This window comes from Ammodytes marinus (assembly GCF_949987685.1).
Source record: "Ammodytes marinus genome assembly, chromosome: 11".
Lineage (NCBI taxonomy): Eukaryota > Metazoa > Chordata > Actinopteri > Uranoscopiformes > Ammodytidae > Ammodytes > Ammodytes marinus.
The window spans coordinates 8,438,222-8,462,254 of record NC_137215.1 but is presented as its reverse complement, the minus strand read 5'-3'; the positions used below and the strand labels follow the sequence as shown (position 1 = coordinate 8,462,254).

Below are 24,033 nucleotides of genomic sequence, written 5' to 3'. Positions count from 1 at the left end.
GAAGAACGAGATGGAATAGAAAATGATTAAAAGGTAATCTCTTTCTAATAAAATAAATATTCAGGGGCGACCAACAAAAAAGTCCTTGTGTCAGCCGACCCGGGTAGTTTACTGCATATCTTCCCCTTCGCTCATCCCATTTCAAATCTGTGCTTAAAACTATCCAATAAAAGGTGAAAACGCACCAAAAATATCTAAAAGAAAAGAAGAAAATATATAACGATAAATATGTTGTACCTGATGAACCACCAGCCTTCCAGGTTCTTCTGAATAACATCCACAATGACTCCTTTCTCGAAAGCAATTTCATCCTTGCCGTCGCTGGTGTACGGCTGCACCGTCACGTACTTCTCTTCTGCCAAAGCCAGAGAAGAGAATGACAACAAGCTAAGATTGTGCAGGCTATGTGATCTCTGAAAGCAAAATAATCATTGGAAAGGAAAAGAGTAAAAAGAGAGTGTATGTATATTCTATAAATCTCTTTTATAAATGTTAAATATTTATATGATCACCCTGCAGCAATAAGAGATATAGGCTACTGCAATGTACACGTGGCAATATATCATGATAGATTTTCTTGCGATACATAGGTGCCAATTCTGCGATATGATAGTGGAGCAGAGGTGTAACTTGTCTTTAATACAGGCGGGAGCTGTTCTACTTTCTGGCAGCAGGTTCAGCTTCCAGATGTGCGAGTAGATGTGCTCTGTGTGATAAAAATGTTCTTTGGCACATTAGATGTGTCCATATTTTTTTTAAGAAGCTGAGAGAACTTTATATTGTAGTGAATGACAGCAGGACATTAATTAATTAATTCTTTAAAAAAATAGCTACAGTGTGATTTCCAACAGAAATAATATTGGGGGTACTTGATTTAAAGGATAGGTTCACATGTTTTCAAATCTGTCTCCACTAAGAGATTCCCTTGAAAAGCATTTTCAATGTAAGAGATGCAAATGCATTTTTGCATCAATTGAAGACTCTTAGTTTTGTGCCCTAAGCAAAAAAAACACTTTAGAAGGGATTTAACTTGGCCAGTGTAAATTGGAAAACAATAATCGTTTCATTATACTGTACATCCCAGAAGGAGTTTTGTTTTCAGTTCGACTTCAAAAGAGTTTATCCTTTAAAGCTTGGGACAAACTGTATACTAGCTGTAAGACTAGACAAACCAGACATATCAGTGAGGAAGGAGCATACATTTTTACAGCTGAGTAAATACAGACAACACACTGAACAACTGGTCAGTAGCCTCTGGAGCTCTGGTGGAAGACAACCCAGAAAATCCTATGAGGACGCCAATTCTTGTGGATTCTTGTAGATTCTTTTCCCAAAGATATTTTTTTGGCATTTATTGATAGTGTAGAGACAGAGTTGAAATGAGGCAGAGAGGGGAGTGACATGCAGAGAACGACCGCGGGCTGGAATCAAACCCGGGTCCGCTGCTGGCCGAGGCCCATGGGGGGTACGCCCTACCAGCTGAGCTAAGGGCGCCCGATTCTTGTAGATTCTTGTAACAAAACAAACATTGATAGCAACCAGCGGCTTTCATTGTTGACGTGCAGTGACATTTGTGCTGACAAGATTTTGGGAGAGATCCTGGATGGAGAGGCGTGGGCCACGCTGACTGTATATCCTACAGAGGGAATCGGAGGTGAGTGAACTAAAGAAGTTCAGGAAAAGCCGTTTTATTAAATTGACTGATCTCTTCTCTTGTGCGACACAAGGGATGTCAAAGGTCACCAATGTCAGTTGCAAATATCAAACGTGTTTATATAAAATATTTACGAGAAAGCCTGGATCTAAAGATTTCCAATTAGACACTTAGATATTCCACACTATTATTTTATCTGGACGAGAACCAGTCATTGGTCGTCGGGCCCAGATGGTATTAATAATTGGATCACAAGTCAAAATGTGCGTCCCCGCCTTAAGGCGCCGACCATGAACTTCACATTCCCCCATTTGAGTCTTTACGATCAACTATCCAATTAAGGTATATTCCTCAAAAATGTGATCAAATTTAGAGCGGAATTTTATCAACCGTTTTAAGATGAATAAACTCACTGGTAGGAAGGGAAGATAGGGAACTATAGCAGGTGGATTGAGCTAGTTTCCCTAGCGGTGTCCTTGGCCTTGTGACAGCGAGCATCTCTTAACTGGGCAAATAATAATAGAGGACAGCCTCCATGCTGATTTATACATTCCCATGAGGCCGAGGGGCACGGCAAAGACATCATTTCCTGTCATTATAGCAATTCCTGTCTAAACGCAGACAGCACACAGGCAAAAGAGTTTTGTTCAATAAAAAAAAAGCACCGTCGTGTATGCTGTTTACACAGGAATACACATTGTGGTGACACATCTTTCCATTTTCCTTCTTTCTCCACCTCTTTCCAAAGTTGTGTAGGAGCTGAATGGGTGTGGGATGGTAATTCCGTTGACTTGCAAAAACTACAGTCGGCTCCATGGGCAAAGATATTCCTGTACTCTTTATTTTCCCTGTTGCCTTGTTCTTCCGGCCTCTTTGTGTCGGCACTGGTAAAACGTTTTTCCTCTCACCAGCCCCTCGTTCAAACAATATCCAGCAGTGCATCGAAGGGAAACTCTGAATCAGATGTTATGTTAACCACAACATGCATCGCCTGCATCAGTGTTAGAAAATATTCTTGCGGAGTCAGCAAAATATCAGTCTATTTTTTTTTTGTAAACCCAAAGCAAGATTTTTGTGCTGGGGTGGAAACAACTATTTTTCTCTCTCTCTCTCTCTCTCTCTCTCTCTCTCTCTCCACTCTAGAGAGCAGCGTCCACTGCCAAGCTGAAAGTTTGGGCTGAACTCAATAGCCTATCCTCACTCCTCTGTCAGAAATCCAAATGAATCTCCGGTTAAAAAACAAAAACCTTTGGCCTTGGTAAGAACATGTGCACGTTTGTGACTGAGAATGTGATTTTCTTGCTAAAGAAGTGACAGATTAATAGGGGCTCTTTGTTTATCTGTCAATATCGGTTGCTATCTGCACCACAGTGGGACAAATGTCTGTTTTCTACCACACTTTGGTAGAACGCACATTCATTAGAAAACTACATACACGCTTAATTTGCTCATAAAAAAAGTAAAATATGGCTCCGAAATGCAGCATAAGGCATTCCAAAGTCTATTACGCAACTGCTTTCAGATGAGTGGAAAGTTTTTTTTCTGTTATTCTGGGAAGATTGGTTTTGGCACAGAGTGTTTAATTATAATAATAAAAAAACGCTTACATCGACCAATTTCGCAACATAATTTGAGTTTAGCACCAATACTTAGCGCATATAAAAGTTGCTGATTCACCTTCGCTCTCTAGGCTAATTTGGTATCAACGTCAGTTAGTGGTTAGTTGTAGTGGATTTTGTGGCCCATGAAAAATGCATTTGCTGGAAGACAACACAGGATGAAAGACTGGAAGAAATATGTGCATGTGGAGAGGGGCGTTGTTTAGTCATGTGATAAAAGACAATAAGTAAGAAGGTGTTGGAGGAGAAGAATAACAGAGGGTGGGGAGGGGTGAGGTGAGGCAGCATCTGTATTAGTTCACCTCGGCTTTGCTGCCTGCTGATGACGCCCCCCAACGTCCATCTGCGGTCCAGCCTCTTGAGATGAGCCTTATGTCGCTTAGTAACTGACAGACACACACGTGGTGGCCAGATGACAACATACAAACAAACAGACAAACATGGGAACATGAAGAGCAAGCACAAATGTTACACAAACACACTGCACACAAATGACATGGATACACAAACGAAAAAGAGCCCCATTATTAGGTACACGGAGAGGACATAACAACAAGAACCACAAAGCAAAACATGGCGGTGGACAGTTAGAATGGATGGATGGATTGATGGATGGATGGAGGTTACAAGAGGAAGTGTTAAAACCAAAACATCTTCGCTGGGGCTTGTAATTAGGATGCTGTTTTTGCATGGTTTTCCCATCCTGTTGTGTTAAGTTAAGAGCATCTGGGACCCACATTGCCCGCTGCAGGAATGCCATCAAATTAATAGAGCAGCTGACAGTGCCCGCTGGCTGGAGTTGTATAAGCCTTTGGAAGGTGTTTCATCTCCCTGTGCCTTTTGTAGGTAAGGGATGGAAGAAGTAGCCCCTGCAAATGACCTTATGTAGGAAAGAGAAGCCTGCTGCTCATATTAGTTTCATGCTTACTGTACAGAAAACGGAGTGGTGTCAGTCCTGTCATTTAAATCCACTATGAAGGATTTAAGCAATATGCCTTTTTTGATTGTATACATTGTGAGCTGAAGACCACAGGACTGACAAAGAGATGCTTTACGAGTTTCATGCCATTCCCGTGACTGACTAGACACATAAACACTAATTACATTGACAGATAGTCCTTCACGAAAAAAAACCCTGGCAGCAAACTCCAGCTATCTCTGACAGCAGATAGGAGTGTTTCGTGTATGTCCGTGTGTGGTTATAAGTTTGTGGTATGCATATACGATGAAACCTTCTGATGATAGATGTGTATTCTGTACAGTCTCAAAGGGGAGAAAAAAGGGCATTTTATCAACTTTAACATATTGTGAAAGATTAACACTGTTTATTCTCATATACTATCTCTCCTCCTTCATCCTTGAGTCGTAGGATATACAACACCATGGGGATCCGGAGTCCCATTGTTGCAGAGTAGACCCATTGTACAGCAAAATATGTTTTTCTGGCCAGTGTGCTCGATAAATGTTGATGTGTGTTTGTCAGTGTAACAAGCAACTTTATTGTTTCCGTGCCATACAGTTTGTTGGTGTGCTTTTTGCTGCATAAATCCTAAGAGAAACAAGCACTATCTGTCAAAACAGTCTGAGGATGTGACGCTAACTGAGCTTCTAATTGCTCTGGAATTAAAATGCCTTCTCCACTAATATTAAAAAATGCTTGAAAAATGAGATGGCCTCAGCTGCTCTTGTACCGTTTTATAACCATATGTAACAGGGCTATCGAGATGATTGCATGAACAGTCACTGTCTTCAGCTCCGCATGCTTGATGCTTCTGCATTATATTCTGGTTTAGCAAACTTCACATTGGTGTGTCTCTTATTAGGCTATTGGATCGCCCTCCCTGAGTCTAGTAAGCTCACAAAATGCAACACTCGTCTACTGTCAATATAATGAAAATGTACTGCTGAAATGATAAACCGACATTTCATGAAATAGCATGATTCATAGGAGAGATAGCTTCAATTAACAAAAAGTACCATTTAATCGCGCAATATATACTTCTTTCATTTATTATTGCTTTTGGAAACACATGATGCCTCACTCCACGGAGGTCATGCCACCAAATATTAAACTGCATCTCTACTGTACAGTGGCTGTGGTCTAGTCTCTCCCGGCAGTCACTCCTGCTTTGCTGTTTACCCGGTTATGAATCTACACTCTGTCCACGCGTGCTTATAATGGCAGGCAAACAGGGAGAGGTGTTCACCACAGACCGGCGCCAGGCAGTTAGCGTAGGCTGACAGTGGTGAAGTTTGGGGCGAGTTTACTCCATCTTGTCACAGATCAAAGACAGAGGATTGAGGGGCCGTGGTGGTGTGTGTGTGTGTGTGTGTGTGTGTGTGTGTGTGTGTGTGTGTGTGTGTGGTTATATACAGCAGAGCGTGTGAGGTTGTGCCTGTGTGTGTGTGGGCAGAGGCAGCAGGGTTTACAGTGACCTACCTTCCCCAGATTTCGAGGCGCCCAGCTCCAAGTCATCCCTCGTGCCACTGTGGGAGTTGAGATAGGTAGCCGGGACCCAACCCTGCTCCTCGGCGGTGCTCACAAACCACCAACCTGTGGAAACATACAGAGGCTGTTTGAACAATCCCCAGTACTATGAAGGATGTTTAACAAACATGTCATACGATGCATTACATAGCGAAAGATACAGTAGGACTAGTCTAAACCTTGAGAGTAAGGATTATAATGTCTTGGAGGTTTGGAAGATTAGTTGAAATTAAGCAGATGAATTGTTGAGCCCGTGACAGTGTTCCTGCCTCACAAAGTGCACATCAATAAATCTCTACAAAGAAAATACAAACAGATGATGTGTGGTGATGTGACCACTCTTCTCTAGTCAGGCTAAAACATCTGTTTTAGTCCAAACCAAAGGGGACCATTTACAAATGAACATGAACATGGGGAGCATGATTGTGTTGCAAACAGAATCTATAACTACAGTCACAGCCAACGACATCAGAGGGAACAGTGCCTGGCTGTAGCTCAACTCTTAATGAGGTCAACCTGTGTTGCATCTGAATCACAAGTGATTTGAGTGGGCAGGGCATTGTTGAAGTGCTGTTACAAGCCAAAATATCCATGTGCAACACTGCCGCTGATCTGTTCCTCTGGGTATGGCTGAATTGCTCCGACGACTCCTTTAAGACCAATGACTCAGCTGGAAAGTAATGTTTCACTTTGAAAAATCTGATTCCGATAAAGTCAGCTGCGCACAGTGATGCATTGCGTTGATGAGGTGTGCGGTATAAGGCCAAGTGATAAATGTAAAGTACACATGTTCACTAATCATACGGTGTTAACCCGTGCACAGTCACTTCCGCGCCAACATCACATTAGTCACTTCGCCTTGGTGGTGACAAAGCTGGCACAGACACAGTCCTATATGTGGTTTTTCCACACATACACCATTTGTTGTTGTAAGTAGAATACAATATGGCGGACAGCTGTGTGGACAGCCCGTAAAGAGGATGGAAGTGTTCCATCACACTTTCACAGCTGGTCCAAACCCAAACAGCAAGTGTATATTTCCCTCCAGGAATATTGTGTTATGAGATTTAGTTGAACACATTTAATACAAAATGCATGAATGTAGTATGATTTACAGACAGCAATAATATTGTAGAGCCCTGATTTAGGCAATTGCCAAATCATCTGCATGTGAAAAATGTTAGAATTATGTCCTTAATGTTCTAGTCACGCATCACAATTAGACAAGTATTTATTTTTAAAGGTTGCTATCAATTAGAGGAGGTTTTCAATGGTGTTTGAGATTAAAAGGAAAGGAAATACACAGCATTTCCTCAGGATTGATGACTTTTTTCCCCCATTTTAGTTGGATCTGTTAAATTATTTTGTGAAGTCGTAAGAGAGAATCTGAAATATTACAATACACACAATTTCACACCTGATGGATGATTGTGTCTTATCTCTCAGCAAAACAATCCAGAGTGGAGATACAATTCCTCAACTTGTCAGCTGTGAAATGTATAAGGACACTGTGGCTCTCATTATAATTTATTGATTTCTGCATAGACGCCTGGAGGATTCGTTATCAGGTCCAACTCTCAGGCAGGTTTCACACTGTAGTTATGGTTACATAAAAACCTAACAATTGTGTCATGTTGGCAAGCCCGGCTCCTGATGAGTAACATAACTGAATCAAATGATTCCCTGGCCGTACGCCTATCTGAGCACCAAATTCAACTGGAATGCAAGAGATATATCCTGCTGACAGACAACATTCCTAGCTTTCTAACTCAAGGAAATAACAGCCAAACTCTTTCCAGGCTCTTTTTTGGCGACTCACACTCTGCAGTCTCTGTGAATCATGTGATTGATGATATTTAAACTATGAAGATGCTAACTAACACAATTTGTATTCATCAGCTGTACAGGGGGGCTATTTTGCATAGAGTTAGGGTGGGTCCAGAATGGAGGATGATGTTAGCACTTGGCTGAGCAACATGCTGGCTGGGTCTCAGGTACGCAACAAGCCATGTAATGTGCTCAGTCAAAGCTGTGGTTTGAGCAAAACCTCATGCCAATAAATCAGACGGAGCAGCAAGCAACTAAAGAAACAAAATGGTGTATACGACGTTCGTATTTTTCTTTCCACAATGGAGTAGAAAGCTTGGGTATCGTTGAAAACATTGCATTACGCCAACATCCTAATTTTTAATTAATTTACTACACCAAACTTCTAACAGTCAATGACAACATTTAGATACATGTGATGTGTTGTGTTTATTGAGCTGTAAAGGAAGGGCAACATATATGACATTTACGGTACGTTAAATTAAATTGACCTTTTCAAGGAAAGGCACACAGTCACTTTAAACGGCCTGAGTAAATATACGCTGTTATTGATGGCCGGAGCTGCCTCATCTGTGTTTTTCAACCATCCTCCCATATGGCAGGTGCTTAGGCTGAGTTCACTGAACCTCAAAAGAAGTAATAAAAAATGCACACACATTACGTAAGTGACGGTTTTCTGGCCATTGCAGGTTTTACATCCGGCAGGTTGCAATAATATGACATGCACAAGTAAAAAAAAAAAAAAGGAAAATATTTCTTATAGAGAAAACTGCATAATATCTTTCATCGCGTGCATTTACTCACAGAGCGGCTGCAATTTAATCTGGCACAAAAGCAGCTCCATAGTGAAGGTATACAGGCAGAGAAAATCACAAATAAAATAAATTATTTCAGAAAGTCATTCAATCTTTGGGTTGTGTTTAGGGATATAGATATGAAACCCTCCTTAAACAGTCACAGATCCTACCCTTTGCTCTTCTGGAAATATTTCTCCATAAGGACATAGGAGGAGAATGTGCCTCTTAACTTCTGGGTTATGTCCAATCCATACATGACATGTTTATCATATGTATACTCTTCATGACAACACAGACCTTAACTTGTTGTCATTACAAAAGAAACAGCTGTTTTTTTTGGAGTTCTCTTCTCCTGACGCCAAAGACAGTAACTTTGCTGAGAAGTGAAAAAGTAAAAAGCGAAGCTCCTGTGAGGTGAATGACTGAAAGTTGTGGATTCAGCTGCCGAGAGGCCAAATGGCAGATAATGGATAAAAGATTAGGAGACGGACATGTTCTCTCTTCCTCGTTTCCGGATGGCAGGGATTATCTGTACAGATGTGGGAGGAACAAAGGTGAAGGAAGCATACCTTATGTCTGGAAAGATGTGTGTGTGTGTGTGTGTGTGTGTGTGTGTGTGTGTGTGTGTGTGTGTGTGTGTGTGTGTGTGTGGGTGAGCTTGTGTGCGATACAGATGTATCCGTGCATTTGATTTTGAACTGTCTTGGTTCCCACAGCAGAGAGTGCAGGCAGACATGACAGAGCTACACCTGTAGATTTATCAGTGTCTTTTTTACATCATCTCTTTTTGATCAGTCTTTATCACAACCTGCTTTTCTCCATGTCTCCCTGCCTCGCTACGCACGTTAGGAAAAGTTAAACATCTTAGAAAGCTGCTGCAAAGCTATGACCACATCGGGGGGGGGGGGGGGGGGGGGAACACAGAACACATCCAAATGCTGACTGGCAATACACTGACTGAAAATACACTTTACTAAGCATTATTCAATATTCCGATTACGGCTACTTAGTCGACATCCTGAGTTAATCAAAAAGCTTTTAAAACGTTTAAGTTTAGTTTTGTAAACCCAAACGTTTTGGGGTCAGCGGTTGCATAAGACAATAGTTAAACCCACAACCCTCTGGTTGCGAGCTCATATAACACCATCACAACGAAGGATCATGACCACAGACATCAACCTCAAATGTCTCGGAAAGAAAACGAAAAAAAAAATATGAAACGGTTACGTCCTGACAACACTGTTGTGATGCACCCCAAGGACATCGTGAACAACTGGATGTGTTAAGCAAAGCTGAGGGCATGCTGTAACTAAGTTTACGCCTCTATATCCTGCTGTGCACATTCTGGTCGTATAAAGTTAATTGACTGATTTCTTGATTTCAATTACTTTAGTTTCTGCTCTGCTGAACTAAGCTAAGCAGCTGCTGGTGGGAGATCCACAATGAACAGACAGACACGAGAGTGGTATCAAACCTCTCATCTGTCAAAGATAAGTGTTTTTCCAAGATATGTCTTAATAGTCTATTACCTTACTGAGCAATGCATTTCAGAAAGCGACTGACTGTATAATGAAGAAAAATCTAGTTTGGTTATGTAAGTTGAGAGTTTTGCAGCACGTTGACAATGCCAGATGGAAAAATGCTCCTGTGACAGACATTTCTATAAAAGAGAAAGTAAGAAGAGTAAACAGATGCTCTCACCAGACTATGGTGAAGCTCTCCCCATAGTCTAACTTAACCTATATTCTACCCCTGCAAGTGCAGATACAGTGGACGGACGTATAATGAAAGTAAGCTGCACTTCTGAGCTCACATTTGTCTCTCATACAGTATCTGCCATCTGGAAACTCTATCAGCTTTAAGAGCCGTGCTTGAGTTTTTTACTGTAATCAACAACAGATTCTCAGCTGCAACAAGACACTAGATTTATGCCTTTTGGGGGGTTTTCCTAAGGTGACTGGATAACCTATAAAACACAACTGCAATCTACGCATGCAATCCATCAAGTGCGACGACTAAGCGATGGCCTACGTAACACATTGTGACAATGCATTACTCCTTAATTCCTTACAAATGTATAATTGATACCAAATCAACATTGTTTTGTTACGTTGTAATACTTTTCTACATTGAGCGTGAATTTGAAAGCCACAGATTCAGCAGCACAAGGAGCAGCTCGACCTGAAACGATGAGGAATGCAGCGTCTCAGCAGTCCTGCGGATATCTGACACCACTGTTGAGTGGAGCAGGAGAAAACCCCATTCATTTTCCAGCTTCTGTATTCATTAACAGTGGATCCAGTATCAACCGTATATCAACGCACAAAGGGGGAAAGTATCCAGTCCAATACACACACTTCCAGTTTACATAAAACACTGGGTTTCAATGACCTGGGTGGTTCTGGTACGAGGGGGATAGGGGGGTAAAAAAAATGGCACAACAGGACTTTCAAGAGCTGATGTTGACCTAAGGAACAACCTTCTCTCCCTCCCAGCCTCTGAATGGATCCCCTCATGGTCTGAACCAAGCTCTAGCCCACAGCTCTCTGGCTCCCCTGATTTGGAGACACAGCAGTCCTTGAGTTTCTGAAAGCCCACCCTTTAAAAAAAAAAAACCTCAATGGTCAATTCTTGAGTTGGCGAGAGAGAGGCACCTTTCTGGCTCCACAGACTGATTCCTGTGCACTATTATTACCACTATTCATGCTCCTAAATGCGGTTCTTGATCCTGATCTTGATCTCCTCCTCGGCCTGCATCGCTCTGTGAGACGAGTGCAGAGAAATAAAGCAGTAGATGTTTTTGTTGAAATGCCAGCTACAAAACCCTAACATTTGAGTTTTCCATATCTAAAAATACAGGATAAGGTTAGTTTCTTGAGACGGTCATTAGTACTTCCTATGGTAAGCTGAAAGAATGTGGAGATGGGGATTACTACGAGTGGATAATGTGTCTTCCATCTGCTGCTGCAACTTCAGCTAAAAAAGGAGGACATTTAACACTTGGCAAAGTTTTCTGCATCATGTCTTTGGTGGTTCATTGAGAGGAATTATAGGGTTTTTCCTCTTTTATAGAAGGAAACATGTTCTTGCTGAAACGGCACATACCAAATTGGGAAACTGATGGTTTGAGCACTAGCAGTGTTAGAAGCTCAACGTTGACCTTGCATATAATCCTCATGCATATCAGAGACAGGAAAATTGGTACGGCAAGCACACCTGATGCTGTCACACTTGCAAGAACCACTAGCGCTAAATTCTGCAAAGTAATCTGCAGTTATGTCATTTACTAAGTGAGTATTATGGCAACATGCCTTTTGGTGCAATTATCTAGATAGCCTACAGATGAAAGTCAACTGTCCTTTGACAAGTTCTAATCTGTGTAGGATGAATATGGAATGTGTCCCAGGTGAAACAATAAATACAGAGAGGCATACTGAGAACTTCAATGAGATACACAGTGTATAACCTTTACCAAGGTTATGTCACAACTGTTTGTTTTTGTCTATACATGACCGCACAAACACGATTTAAGAGTCTTGCAGGCAGAGGCTGTACTTTGACATAGCAGTGTTTTGAACTACAGTAAATGCTAATGTTGGTATGGTAACATGGTCCCAATGATGGTTGTATTTGCTTAGCATTTTCTTAGCACCAGACACAAATCAAAACAAAATAATTGTCTGAATGATCAAAAGGGAACAGTGGCACATCATAGAAATGGAAGTCATTACCAAGTACATTCATTCCTTGGAGAATGTCTGTCCCAAACTGTATGGCAATCTGTCCAATAGTTGTTGAGACAATTCACTAAAAGCCGAAAATGTCCCTGACTTCTTCACTAAAAACGGAAAAGTGAGGGATCACCAAACATACATCAGAGTAGAGACAAAATTTGGTCAGCCATGGAAATACATCCAATAGATGATGAGATATGTCAGTCTGGACAAAACTGGCTAGACCGACGGACCCATAGAGCCATGTTGTGTAATTGTTTCAGCATGGCAAAAAAAACAATAAAAAGATATACAAAATAACTTGTTTGTCCCTAAAAAAGGAATTTGGCAGTAATCTGAACCTGGATTTTCTGCCATAACACAATTACCGTCTTATATATTTTTATAGGAGAACTTTAAATTTTATAGGTACAATCCTTAAAAGAGTCACAGTGAGTAACTCCGTTCCTGGAAAAACTTGAAGCCTCTTTGAACATCAAGGTCCTGCTGAGCTGAGCCCTGAGATCATCTTGAAGACGGGGAGCAAAGACATTATTGTGTCGGTCAATGTTTTCCATGTAGAGGTAAAGAGGACATCCTGCACATTCATCATGCCATGCTGAAGGCCAAACCTGCCATGTCTGCCAGGACTCCAGCAGTCACTATCCAACATCACGTGAAATGTATTCCAGCTTCTCTATGGCTCACGATTTGTCAAATTAAAATCACTAAAGTATGTGACGACAAAACTATTTTATACAGCTAAGATTACTGTCTTAGTAAGTGACCCTTAAGGCTCTTCCTGAAACACAGTTACTCCACCCTGCCTAAGTAAGCTGGGTGGAGCAGTATAGATACATTTCATACTGTACATGGGTGGTGCCAGGGGGTCTCGGGGGAGCTGGAGGGACTGACGGATGTGAGCTGGCCTCTCAAGAACAGACAGGCATTCCTGGAGTTCATTTGGCAAAGTGTAATAGAGTCTGATCTGGACTTGGAATGGGGACAAGTTAAAACCCTAACTGGTCCACAGAGAGATTTTCGATTCGGGTCTGGGCACTACGCGCCTAACGCTGCCCTTGAGGTGTTGGCAAAGCAGTCTGCAATAAGTACAACATTTCCAAAACTGACTGCAAATTATGTTTCCCCTTTCCTACATACTACTCTATTAAAGGGCAAGGTTTAAACCACCCAATACAGAGCATCTGAACTGTCCAACAAGGCTGCTAGCTTAGCTTTTGGTTAACATCTCTCTGAAAGAGTGTAAACTGAGGAGGCATCCTGGAGGATCCATTAAGCCATTATAATGAACCAACCTCTCTGAACCACTAACTTTGGCAGGAAATGTCTTTTTCCATTTCTCCCTGAGTTTTTTTTCCCCTGCACTACTCTCTCCTCCTGAGCCAGCATCTCCCCCTGGCAAACTCTTATTAAACAGACAAATAAAATAGCTTCACGAGGAGTGAGGACAGCAGTAATAACTACAAAACAGTTTTTGACAATATTAAATTGTAGCTTTCATGACATTTTCATGGTGCTCATTTAGATTAAACCTTGCATTTATAAGTGGGTCTTAGCAAGTAGCAACGTATGTGTTGAAATCCACAAAAGCTGAAAGCTACAACAGAACATTAGGCAGTTAATTGATGTGCCATGTTGATTTACTGCATGTTGCACCTACTACAAACCCATACAAACCAGAAATCAATACAGACTGTACTGTACCAACTCATACAAAGGCCACGACACAAACTGTATCGTCGAGTCAGTGCGATGGAAAATACTGCCTTGGCTCGGGACAGCAGGCTGGAAAAGTGGAGAAAGCTGAGCTAGCTTATAGGTCTGACCTAGATTCACTGGCCTGTCAAAGGCATACATTATCTAATCCAAGGTAAGGAAAAGTCGATAACTACACTGGGCAGTCACGGCCACAGTCCATGGTACAGTAGCTCTAACAGCAGGACCTCTATTGAAGGACTAGGGTGAATGGCAAAAAGTAATAGAGCTGTTGCACTCTCCCACAGAGGTGTGAAAAATTGTGTGCTGAAAAATGAGATGACAATATGACAGAAACTTTCCACTCAGTGCATCCAAATGTTCTGCAGGGAAACCCATGATAGTTTAAATGTGCATGCCTTTAAATGAAAATATGTGACTATAGCTGGAGGCTCAATTTAAAAAAAATCCATACAAACCTTATCATTACAAATGTTATAGACACCTTTTAGTGCCTCTAACTCAGCACATTCACCACTTAGCTCTGTAATGCCTAGAGCAATCTGTCAGAAACCATTAAAAGGGTCTGTACTTATCCTGCAAGGGAATGGATGTTGAATCAAATGAGTTCTGAAATCTTCCTAGCACACACCTGGCCTTGTTAGTGTTGGCAAAGGCATATGGAGTGATGTCACCCCGCCAAATGGAGCAGATTTAGCTGACTTCTATAGCAGAAGGTGTTGAGATTTCAGTTAAATGCTAGCTGTGCTGCTGGAAACAAGTCTCCATAGCAAGACGTAGGAGGGGCTGTGTTCACTTCAGATCTCTGCGTAAGTGTCCGTCAGTGTATAATAAAACTGTCAAATTGCCTTAGGATGTGTTTTAAGCAACCTGGAGTCAACTGTTTCCCTTTGAAACTCATGACAAACCCAACCGAACCAGAGGTGAGTGAATAAACTGTACTGTGAGTTGCCACAAAATAATATGTATAGCCTGCATCGGAGGAGAGGATGAAACGTATAGATATTCTGACAGGTAAATAAGCCACAGCTATCACCACAGAAACCTGGAAAACATAAACCTGCATTGAGAGACCATTGAAGGGCATGAGTTTCAGATTCTGCATGGACCATCTACACACAGTGGTCAGCTGGAATACAAAAGTGAAGAAGTAGTAGTGGGGGCCTCCACTTAAAAGCACGGGACCATGCAGTTCAAGTTCATGGGAGTAAAAAAGCTCTCGTATAAAGGCCCCCGATAAAAGGACTTCAAGGTGTTAGAATATCCGCCTCACTGTGGCCCCCCTATTGAGTTGAAATCCTACTGGAGCAGGGAGTGAAAACAAATACGTGAACCCCAAAGGCGGGACACGTGACACTTCAAAGGGATCCTGCTCCGTGGACCCTCTTCCTCGAGGCCAGTGTGGCATGGCGTTTCGCTCACACCCATCATGAAACCCAAGTCCCATTCCCTTCCTGGTCACTGCTTCCTCCCTACATATCCCCTTTCCCCCCCTACATCCACCCACTGAAGAACACATGAGATCCATTACTGTTTTACTGTCTCAGCACACCATTAAAAGCTCAACCCGGTACTGGGCCTGTAGGGCTTTTGGTCACTCTTAAGCTTCATATGACAGATTTCCTTCAAAATAAAACCGCGATTTCGGGCAGGTGCTTAGACCTGGGTGTCGGTGATAGTTGAAAATGTTTGTATATTTAACCCAGACATATGATTTGATAGTCATGATATCAATAGCAATTAATATATAACTTCAGTATAAGTAGCTTGCCTGGTGTGTCATCTAACCCACTGTACTACATTTGCTGAAAAGATTACTCAGGTATTGTTGTGTCTTCAGAACAGATGCAAGTTCCTAGAAGCCTTACAGCACATTCCCTAGAAAAGCCTTTTGTCTTGTTTCATGTCAGCATACTACTGACTCATTAAACAATTAAAATATTGTCAAACTGAATCACATAACCCCTGAAACACGATCTTGGTCCTGTTTGCTAGCTCTTTCCAGAGGTTAAACAGCTGACTCAGGACTCTCTGCAGCTGGCATTTGTAGAACCGGCATGTCTTGCTGGCTTTCCATTAAAGTGAGGTGGAATAATTAATACGAGTCTGGAAGACATTCCTCTTGCTAGAGGCAACATTCTGGCCCACAGCCTAAACCAACAGTGGGGAAAAAACAGGGCTGACTGCAGGCCAAAGTAAGCCTGCAGATGGGGCTAAGTAACAGCTAAGCTGTGGACAAAGGAGGTGAAGGGGTTGAGTTAGGGAAGAGGGCAGAATGTTTGAGGAACCATGGACTGAATCATGAAGAACTCTGTGTGTGTCCGTCTGTGCATGCTGCCCATTTCCTGTTCATTATGTCGTTGTTGTGCATTTGTTTTGATTACTCACCACTCTCGCTCTTTTCAATGACGTCGACCACCTCGCCCGCTTGAAGGCTGATTTCTGCCGGCTCTTGTTTCTCGTAACTGGCCACCACCACATACTGTTCCAGGAGCATGGGATCCGAACCGTCCAGACCTGGGGTTGATGGGAAAAAACATGCTGTCAGCCAGCTGCCAGCCATAGGTCCACGAGCACGACTGCTGGGCACCCGTTGTGCCATAGGCCACTTTGTCTGGAGAGCTCAGCCAATCACAATATTCACAGGGCTCAGAGCATCTTCCTGAGAGTCTAGCCATAGAGCTGCATCCCCTCTCCAGCCCCAAAAACAAGGGCAATGGAGATGCTGAAAGTCTAAGAAAAATAATCTCCTTGCAAAAAAAAAAAATCAAAATCAATCAGTCAAGTGCAGAAAATCCATCCTGTGTTACTGAAGGAGCCTCATCCTTATTGTCCAACAAAGCTGGGACCGGGTCTGTAGATGCAGGTAGGCACATTCACTCAGTGGAAAGAAGAAGTGCAGCAAAAGAGGCAGCAGAAGAAGTTTAGTAGTGACAGAAAAGTGAGCAAAAGCCAGCTGAGGACAGGACAGTAGAGAAAGGGAGAAAGAAATGGTTTCCCTTGGAAAATAAACCATCTGCTAAAAAGCCTCCCTCTCCTCAGTCGGGGCTGGAGCTGGAGGAAGAGTAGGGGGTTGTGTACGCCAATCGTAAGAGTCGGCACTGGAGGCCTTAAATAGAACCAGATGAAGGGGCTGGAGCTGCACTCAGAGGGATGGCCCTCTGTCTCCATGAAACACTAGAGCTCTGACTACAGCGTGCAGCCCAGCCAATGGAAACCTTCCTTTCTGTACTTCGCCGAGTTAACCATATAAACACCAGCACTGACTTAGTTTTTTTTTCACACTTTGAGCTTGCTTTCATAACCTGGTAAGGTCCACTACTTAACCATGGATTGGTTCACTCTTACTACAGGCGCGCCGTCTTCAACCCAAAATAGATTATTTCATTAACTAAGACACGTTAAGAGCATATGGTGCCTGATGTTGACTGAGCCCTTCTGAAGCCTTAATCATGAAAAATCCTTAAAGCAAGCATAGCTGAACGAACTAAAGCAGATCTAACAAGCGTCAGCTGGATTCCAGACACAAACCCAGCTGACATTCAGTTCACACATTATCAAGAGCTTCTGCTGACCACCAAGTTCAAAGACCTTAACAGAAGAGAGCTGTGCACACTTAAGATCATATCTGTTTACCTTAATACCACTGCTGCAGCAGATACAGCATATACTTTTATAATGTGTTGGAATAACAGCAAATGATCTAAAAACATAGTAGAGATCACAATCAGTTCTCTTGGCTACTTTTACTAACTTCCATCAGTGGCTGTAGTTAGTGAGACGTTTAATTAAAACTGGGCTCTTCAAATCACATACAAAACAAATATGTTCTGGAAAATGGTGTCACAAAAGAAAGAAGAAATGCAAACAAAGCTTAAATAAAAAGCTATTGATAAATTGGTAAACACCGTTTTTTGGAAAGACGGACTCTTTTATCTGGAAGATGGAAAATGAGAACAATACAGTCCAATAGATGAGTGCTTTGACGTTCAGATAAGTAATGATTGAAACAACTTGGATTAAGCTGCCATTTCTCCAAAGAGCTGCCCTGGCGACAGTTCTTCAGACTAAAGATTAACATTTCTCTACCGGGACAATATTTTTGCATTGAATTTGGAAACTTAATATGAAATGTCAAGGGAGCTCATAAATTATGAAGAGGAACTCACAAGCATTAGAATCTCAAATGCGTCAACTTGCCACAGAGTCTGACACTGGATTACTGTGGTTGGGGCTGTGGTTGATGAAGCTTCACGTTATTTGTGCAAGATGTTTTGTCAAACCACAAAGTTGGGTGCAAATACACTGGAAAAGAACATATTATTTGAATTCTGGGTATTGCCTCCTTGTCCTTCAAAGTACAATATGACAGCAACTAACATTAGTAATTGCATTGAAATGTATTTAGACTCTATTCGTGGAACAGTGTGGTGAGTGGTTTGTTTTATCTCGTGGATCAATTAACGCTGATCACCAAAAATGTTGGCACAACAAGAACATCAGATTAGTTCTCTATTAACTATCGACCACATTTCTTCAGTTACACAAAAGTTAGTTAATGTGTGTAGTAGTTAAAGCCACTACGAGTAACTTTGTCCGTTGGCGGCCCCTTTGGACAAAAGCGGTAGTATTTTTACGACGCCAGCTGTCGTGAAGCTGTTTTCTAGCTTGTGTCGGGCGTGCGAGATTCAAATGATCAGGAAGCAATATAGTGCATGTCCTTGTGTTGAAAGTGTGAGGGCACCGGACTCTTTTCGGCTCCGTGAGAGTGGTTAGTGACACAGCATCAACTAATGCCAGTCAGTGCTACACACACCTGATTGCAATGAGTTGATGCAGTGTCACCTAACTACTCTCACGGAGCTGAAAGATTCCATGTCCTCATAGAAAGTGAATGAACGAGAGACGGCAGTTAGAATGGATCACGATGAGGTAATATGTTTATGTTGTTGTAAATAATGACTATTTCAGATCTGATGATGGTGAGGCAAAGTAAACTTTGTTTTAGTAGGCTACCGCTCATTCATTTAGGAGTAAACACTGCAGTCTAGTTCGCTCCCGTGAAATTGTGTATACGTTGCTTGGCAACGCCCTCCCGCCCGTCTACCACTCTCCCTTTTAGCTTTTCTTCATTGCATTTTCTTTTTTTTCTTTGATGGTTCAGCCCCGTTATCAGTCATTATGACGACAAATAACTGTGTCAAACAAGGCTCCCGCTCCCCTTCCCTCACCTGGAGGGATAGACTTCTCAAATCGCGTTGCTGCGCCAAACTGAAATCTGCGACCAATACGGATATGTGACCATAGAGCATGCACGCGCGAACCGAAAATCGGACTGGGTGTGCAACCAGACCAAACGCAGTAATAAAAACTATATAAAAACGTCTTTCTTTGCACTGATGGTCTCGTTTGCTGTTGAAGGTAATTTATGATTATGCGAGGAAACATGAGGCTGTTTAAAAGATATTTAAATGTTACTCGTAGCTGCTTTAATTAAATTAATTTGTGGAATATTTGCTTCTATAAATCAGTAAATTCACATGGCTTCGATAGGCTAAATGTGTTTATATTTCTGTCTTCCACTTTGCTACACTTTAAAAGCCAACATTCAGATATCAATTTTCATCCCTAGTATGAGATTGTAAATCAAGTTTCTCAGCTATCGCCTTCAACAGATTTATAAGTATGCTACTCTTACGCCTTTAAACAGAATTATGACCTGTCAGAATCCCAATTTCAAATAAATATGCTATCCAGGAACTCTTACTGATAAAAAGAGAAATGTCTTCTTTCTTTTTCAACAAAATCATTTTCAAGACAGATCGATTTAAAACTGGTGATCTCATAAATCCTAATCCATGTCAAATTATGTTCATGAATGTGTCTAAAACACGCAATTAACTGCAGCTGTGAGTGAACTGTAAATCTCAGACCTGAGGTGAGTGAGTAAAAAAAACTGCGTCTGTGAAGTCAACAGGCCTGAAAAACAAAAGCTAATATTTCAGCCTCATTCAGGAAATGAAATGTTTTGCAACAGCAGGAAGACGGAGCCAGAGCAAATAGAGAGAAATGTTGGTGAAACAGCCTAAAACAGGATGGGTCTAATTTCCCATGGATTATCTATAAAGCAGAGCAGAGTATAAAATGAACTACAGTATATGAATTATTTCCTAAAATCAGTGTCTCAATAAAACGCATCAGCGTCATTTCAATCAGAAACAAATGATTTAACATGGTTTACAAGTGTTGGTTGACATTTAAGCTCATTGGATAGGGCTCTGGGGATACAGCTGACAAGAAGTACAGTATATAATATAAGGTGTTTAAGAGCTTACTAGAGTGTTTATATGTGTATTATACGGCACATGTATGCATAACGTAGATCTAAAGTATTTATGGGCTTTGAAAAGAAAAGCATTTCTTCTTGGCTAGATAGCCCTATTAGCCACTCTCTGTGTTTATATCTCTCCTCACTCAGATTTATACATGTGCTTCCTGCTCCCACCCTTGCACTCCCAGACGTCCTAAACTCCGTCCAACCCCCACCCCTAGCCCCACTCACCCATCATCAGCGCCTTCCAAAGATGATGACAGTTAGGAACTTTGCAATAATCCATCACCCAGAGGAGGAAACCGGGGAGTCTAGTCTGCCCATTTATACTAAGGAATTTCTGTCTTCGTGAGAGATTATTCAGGACGGAGAGGCATTTTGTGTTGATAGCATAGTTCGCACTGGCCTTTGTGTGTCTTTTAGTGCCATATTTTCAACCCCGGGGTAACTTTATGGGGGCAGATCTGGGTTGAGAGGAGCAAAATTTGGCTAAGTGCGGTGCCTTTGTTTGGCTCATCAGCAGCAGATGTGCAGTTGGATTAGGAAAAGGACACAGGACTGCTGTTCAATGTAGTACAGATGTACGCATGTCATTGAATCAGTATGTGGCCCTGAGGGAGACGGGGCAGACCACAAACAAACAGCACCAAAACTTTCTCCAAGATCACCTTACAGTAAGACAGCGTCCACGAGGCTAAAATCTGTTAAATATCTTAATTCATCTTGTTCTGCAGATTAGCTCGGTATTGTAGGTCTAGAAAAAAGTTTGAATATCACAGAAGTTAAAAGAAAGGAATAAAAAAAGCTGTTAGGAGAGAGATGGAACACTTAGAAATACTGTATCGCCGATGTTACGAAGAATTTGAAACCTCCTTTGATTACATTCATGTTTCCCTATGAGCAGTCTACCTTTTTCTTGCATTTGTTGCTACCTTACTTGTAAAGATAACGCCCCTGACTGTCCATCAGTGTGGACTGTGCATCATGTGCCCTGCATGACTGTGCGTCTTTGTGCGCATGCACATGACACAGGGGCCCACTTGTAAAAACATGGCTCCATGGTGCTACTTTAAGTATCAAACTCGACAATGCACCTTGAGTTTTTTCTTTTTCTACAAAAGGTTTAGAATCAGAAGAAAACTGTAATTTAAGTAATTGGGAGTTAAGACCAATCCTCCACTTCATCAGGTTGCCCTGGGGAATCTGACACAACTATATGTGAAGGAAAAAGCTAGTGCACCAAAGAACAACATACCTTGTCCATGTGACAGGCAAACTGTATTACAAATAAATAAAAATCCATTTCTGATCCCATTCATTAGAAATATGTTTGGCTTGAACATGGTGTTTTGAGCTGGAAGCTAAAGGGTGGCCTCATGAGGTGGAGAGGAGAGGGGAGGGGAGGGGAGGAGGGGGGGGCACTGTGACAAATGGTCACTTATCAGAAACAGAGCGGCCTGTATTGCATCTGGGGAGGTGGAGCTTTAAGTCTGCCAGAGTTAAGTGGTAACTCTGGGAGAAAAAAAAAAAACATTACTACAGTCAGAGTGATGTTAAAGCTGTACCCCTTGAATGTACAGTTATATCTGTGACTTTTAACAAGATCTATCAAAAGATTGTTTTTTTCAAACGCAACATTTGATTTAAAAATTTCACCGACTAGATGAATCTTTGCGCAACTGTGGGACTCATTGTACACTGGAGTCTATAAGGGGCTGGTGTTCATTGAGAGAAAAGCTGCTGAAGACAGAGAAGGGTTGTTAATGTGATTTGGAAGTGCTCGTTTGCCCTAATGATTTCCTATGCCACTTTAGAATCTTATCCATCTGCAAATGCAAACAAACAAAACACAGACCTCTTGACCCACCCACCATCTCTAGCTCGTGAGCATGTTAACCCTTTTCCTGCCGACAACTAGCGTGCAGCCGGACACACACATTCATTCCCCTGCATACAGCTTGTAGACACACACACCCAAACACACGAAGCCTCATGCACACATGCACAACCAACAGGCCCCTGGAGACCCGCAGCCCAAATAAAGACGGCAAGTCTGCGCACATAAACACACTCCTCGGTCTGTGCGCAACACTGAAATGGTTTCCACTTGCCACGTAAACCTCCTCTCTCCAGCTGCTTTTCACATGCACTACACCCCTCAGCGCTCCATTGCTTTCCCTCTCCTACTCAATTTCTAACTGCTCCTCTCCCCTGCTCATCTCACTCTCTTTTCTGAATACAGATTACCACTAATGCCTTAAAGATGATTCGAATCTCCTGAGCCCCTCAACATCCTAAAAAAAATGAAGCAGCAGTTGATCCTATAATCTGAGTTCCACTTGAAAATGCAGACGGATTTATTTTACCAATGAAACTGTTCAACCCTTGCTTTCTTTACAAGTGTATTAATAACATCTCAATAGTATCTATCTTGTCAAAATATGTTTCCTTTTAGGTTTCGGTTATGACAGCAAAGTCCCCAGTTATGTGAAGGACCGTGATTCATGACGACGAGCTTCGGTATCAGCCGTCAATCCTGACACATCTATAATATGTCTGTCTGAGGAACCTTGTGTAGATACAGTGTCTTGGTTATATGATGCTGAGACAATATTGTAGACAGCCCTCAAAACCCTTATTCTTTGGGGCTCTTGAATTGGAAGTCACAGTTGGGGGACAATACAATTAGATATGAGCCAGAATCTTACCGGAAAACATATGAGAGACGAAATCCCTGAGTATATAAAAACAAATACCTTTTTAAAATCACTCCCCCCACACACACACTGCTCTCCATCACCTACTGTCAGTACTGCAAAAATCAAATCAAAAATCAACTCACACATGAAGTGCACTGAATTTAGAGTGACACAAAGGAAGTTAAAACCATTGTGACGGTGACATGATGAGATGATGACAAAAAGATGACGATCTGCGAGTGTGTAAACCCGAGATGTTTCCTGTGATTTCTTCAGCTTGCCAGGTAAACAGAGGTCCTAGCCGACCCCGGTAACCGCTAGCAGCTCTGTGGTAAAGGGCTACATTCCCTTGTACAGGGCAGGGGCTCTGTTAACTCTTAAGGGAGACCCGCACCATGTAATTACGGAAACCATAAGCTGCAGCTACAGCACAAATTCACCGCAGACTCGTTGCACTTTATCTGCTGTCCGGCTTGAGGAGGGAAAGATCAATCTTTCGGCATGCGTTAACCACTAATGTCCAGCATGGGGGACTGACTATGGTGAAGGTTTAGAGATCAAGTATGGAGGCCTCGCGCAGTATGTGCTCCATGTTGACTGAGAATAGTAAATCATCAACAGCACCAGACATAAGAGTGTGTGATCATTGTTTTCATTAGGTAGACCTGATCCCATTGAACGACTTTCTGTAAGAATAAATATAGGAACATATTAGAAACTACAGAGCTGATAACAGATTTAATATCAAACCATTCCAATTAAAACAGCTGAAACTGTGCACTGAAAATGACACGCACCATAAACACAACTTTCCAGGTGCTTGATTTGAATAGAACCAATCCAATATCTTGCACAGACTGAATGTAGGCTACTCGACACACACTCACACACAGTGGAAATACGACAACTTTTCCATTCCACTATGTAGCTGGAATTCCCTGTTACGTAAACCCCTTAATACAACGGAACACATAATGAAATTAGGTTGGGGTCTTATTTGGTTTGGTGGCAACCCCAGTGCATCGCCCGCAGAAAATCAACTTGCAGGTCATCTACTGCAGACATTGGCCGGCCAGCTATGTCATACTGTGACTGTGGCAGATCGCAGGAAGGACTGCATCTGATTGCACGACAGCAACATGTAATTTGGTAATGCGTGTGGGTATTC

The 24,033-nt window shown here is 42.0% G+C and overlaps 1 protein-coding gene across 4 annotated transcripts in view; it reads right to left on the bottom strand.

Annotated features, from left to right (window-relative positions):
• Positions 1–24,033, bottom strand: part of LOC307257316 (SH3 and PX domain-containing protein 2A-like) — a 58,356-nt gene that overhangs the window by 4,794 nt on the left and 29,529 nt on the right. For 3 of the 4 annotated variants that reach the window (XM_080036506.1, XM_080036508.1, XM_080036509.1), the window contains 4 exons: positions 16,224–16,352; positions 5,714–5,827; positions 3,576–3,659; positions 238–355 (listed from right to left, as the gene is read on the bottom strand). In XM_080036506.1, the coding sequence (XP_079892632.1) occupies positions 238–355; positions 3,576–3,659; positions 5,714–5,827; positions 16,224–16,352 (445 nt within the window). The remainder of the gene's footprint in view (positions 1–237; positions 356–3,575; positions 3,660–5,713; positions 5,828–16,223; positions 16,353–24,033) is intronic. The other variant, XM_080036507.1, reaches the window with a different exon arrangement.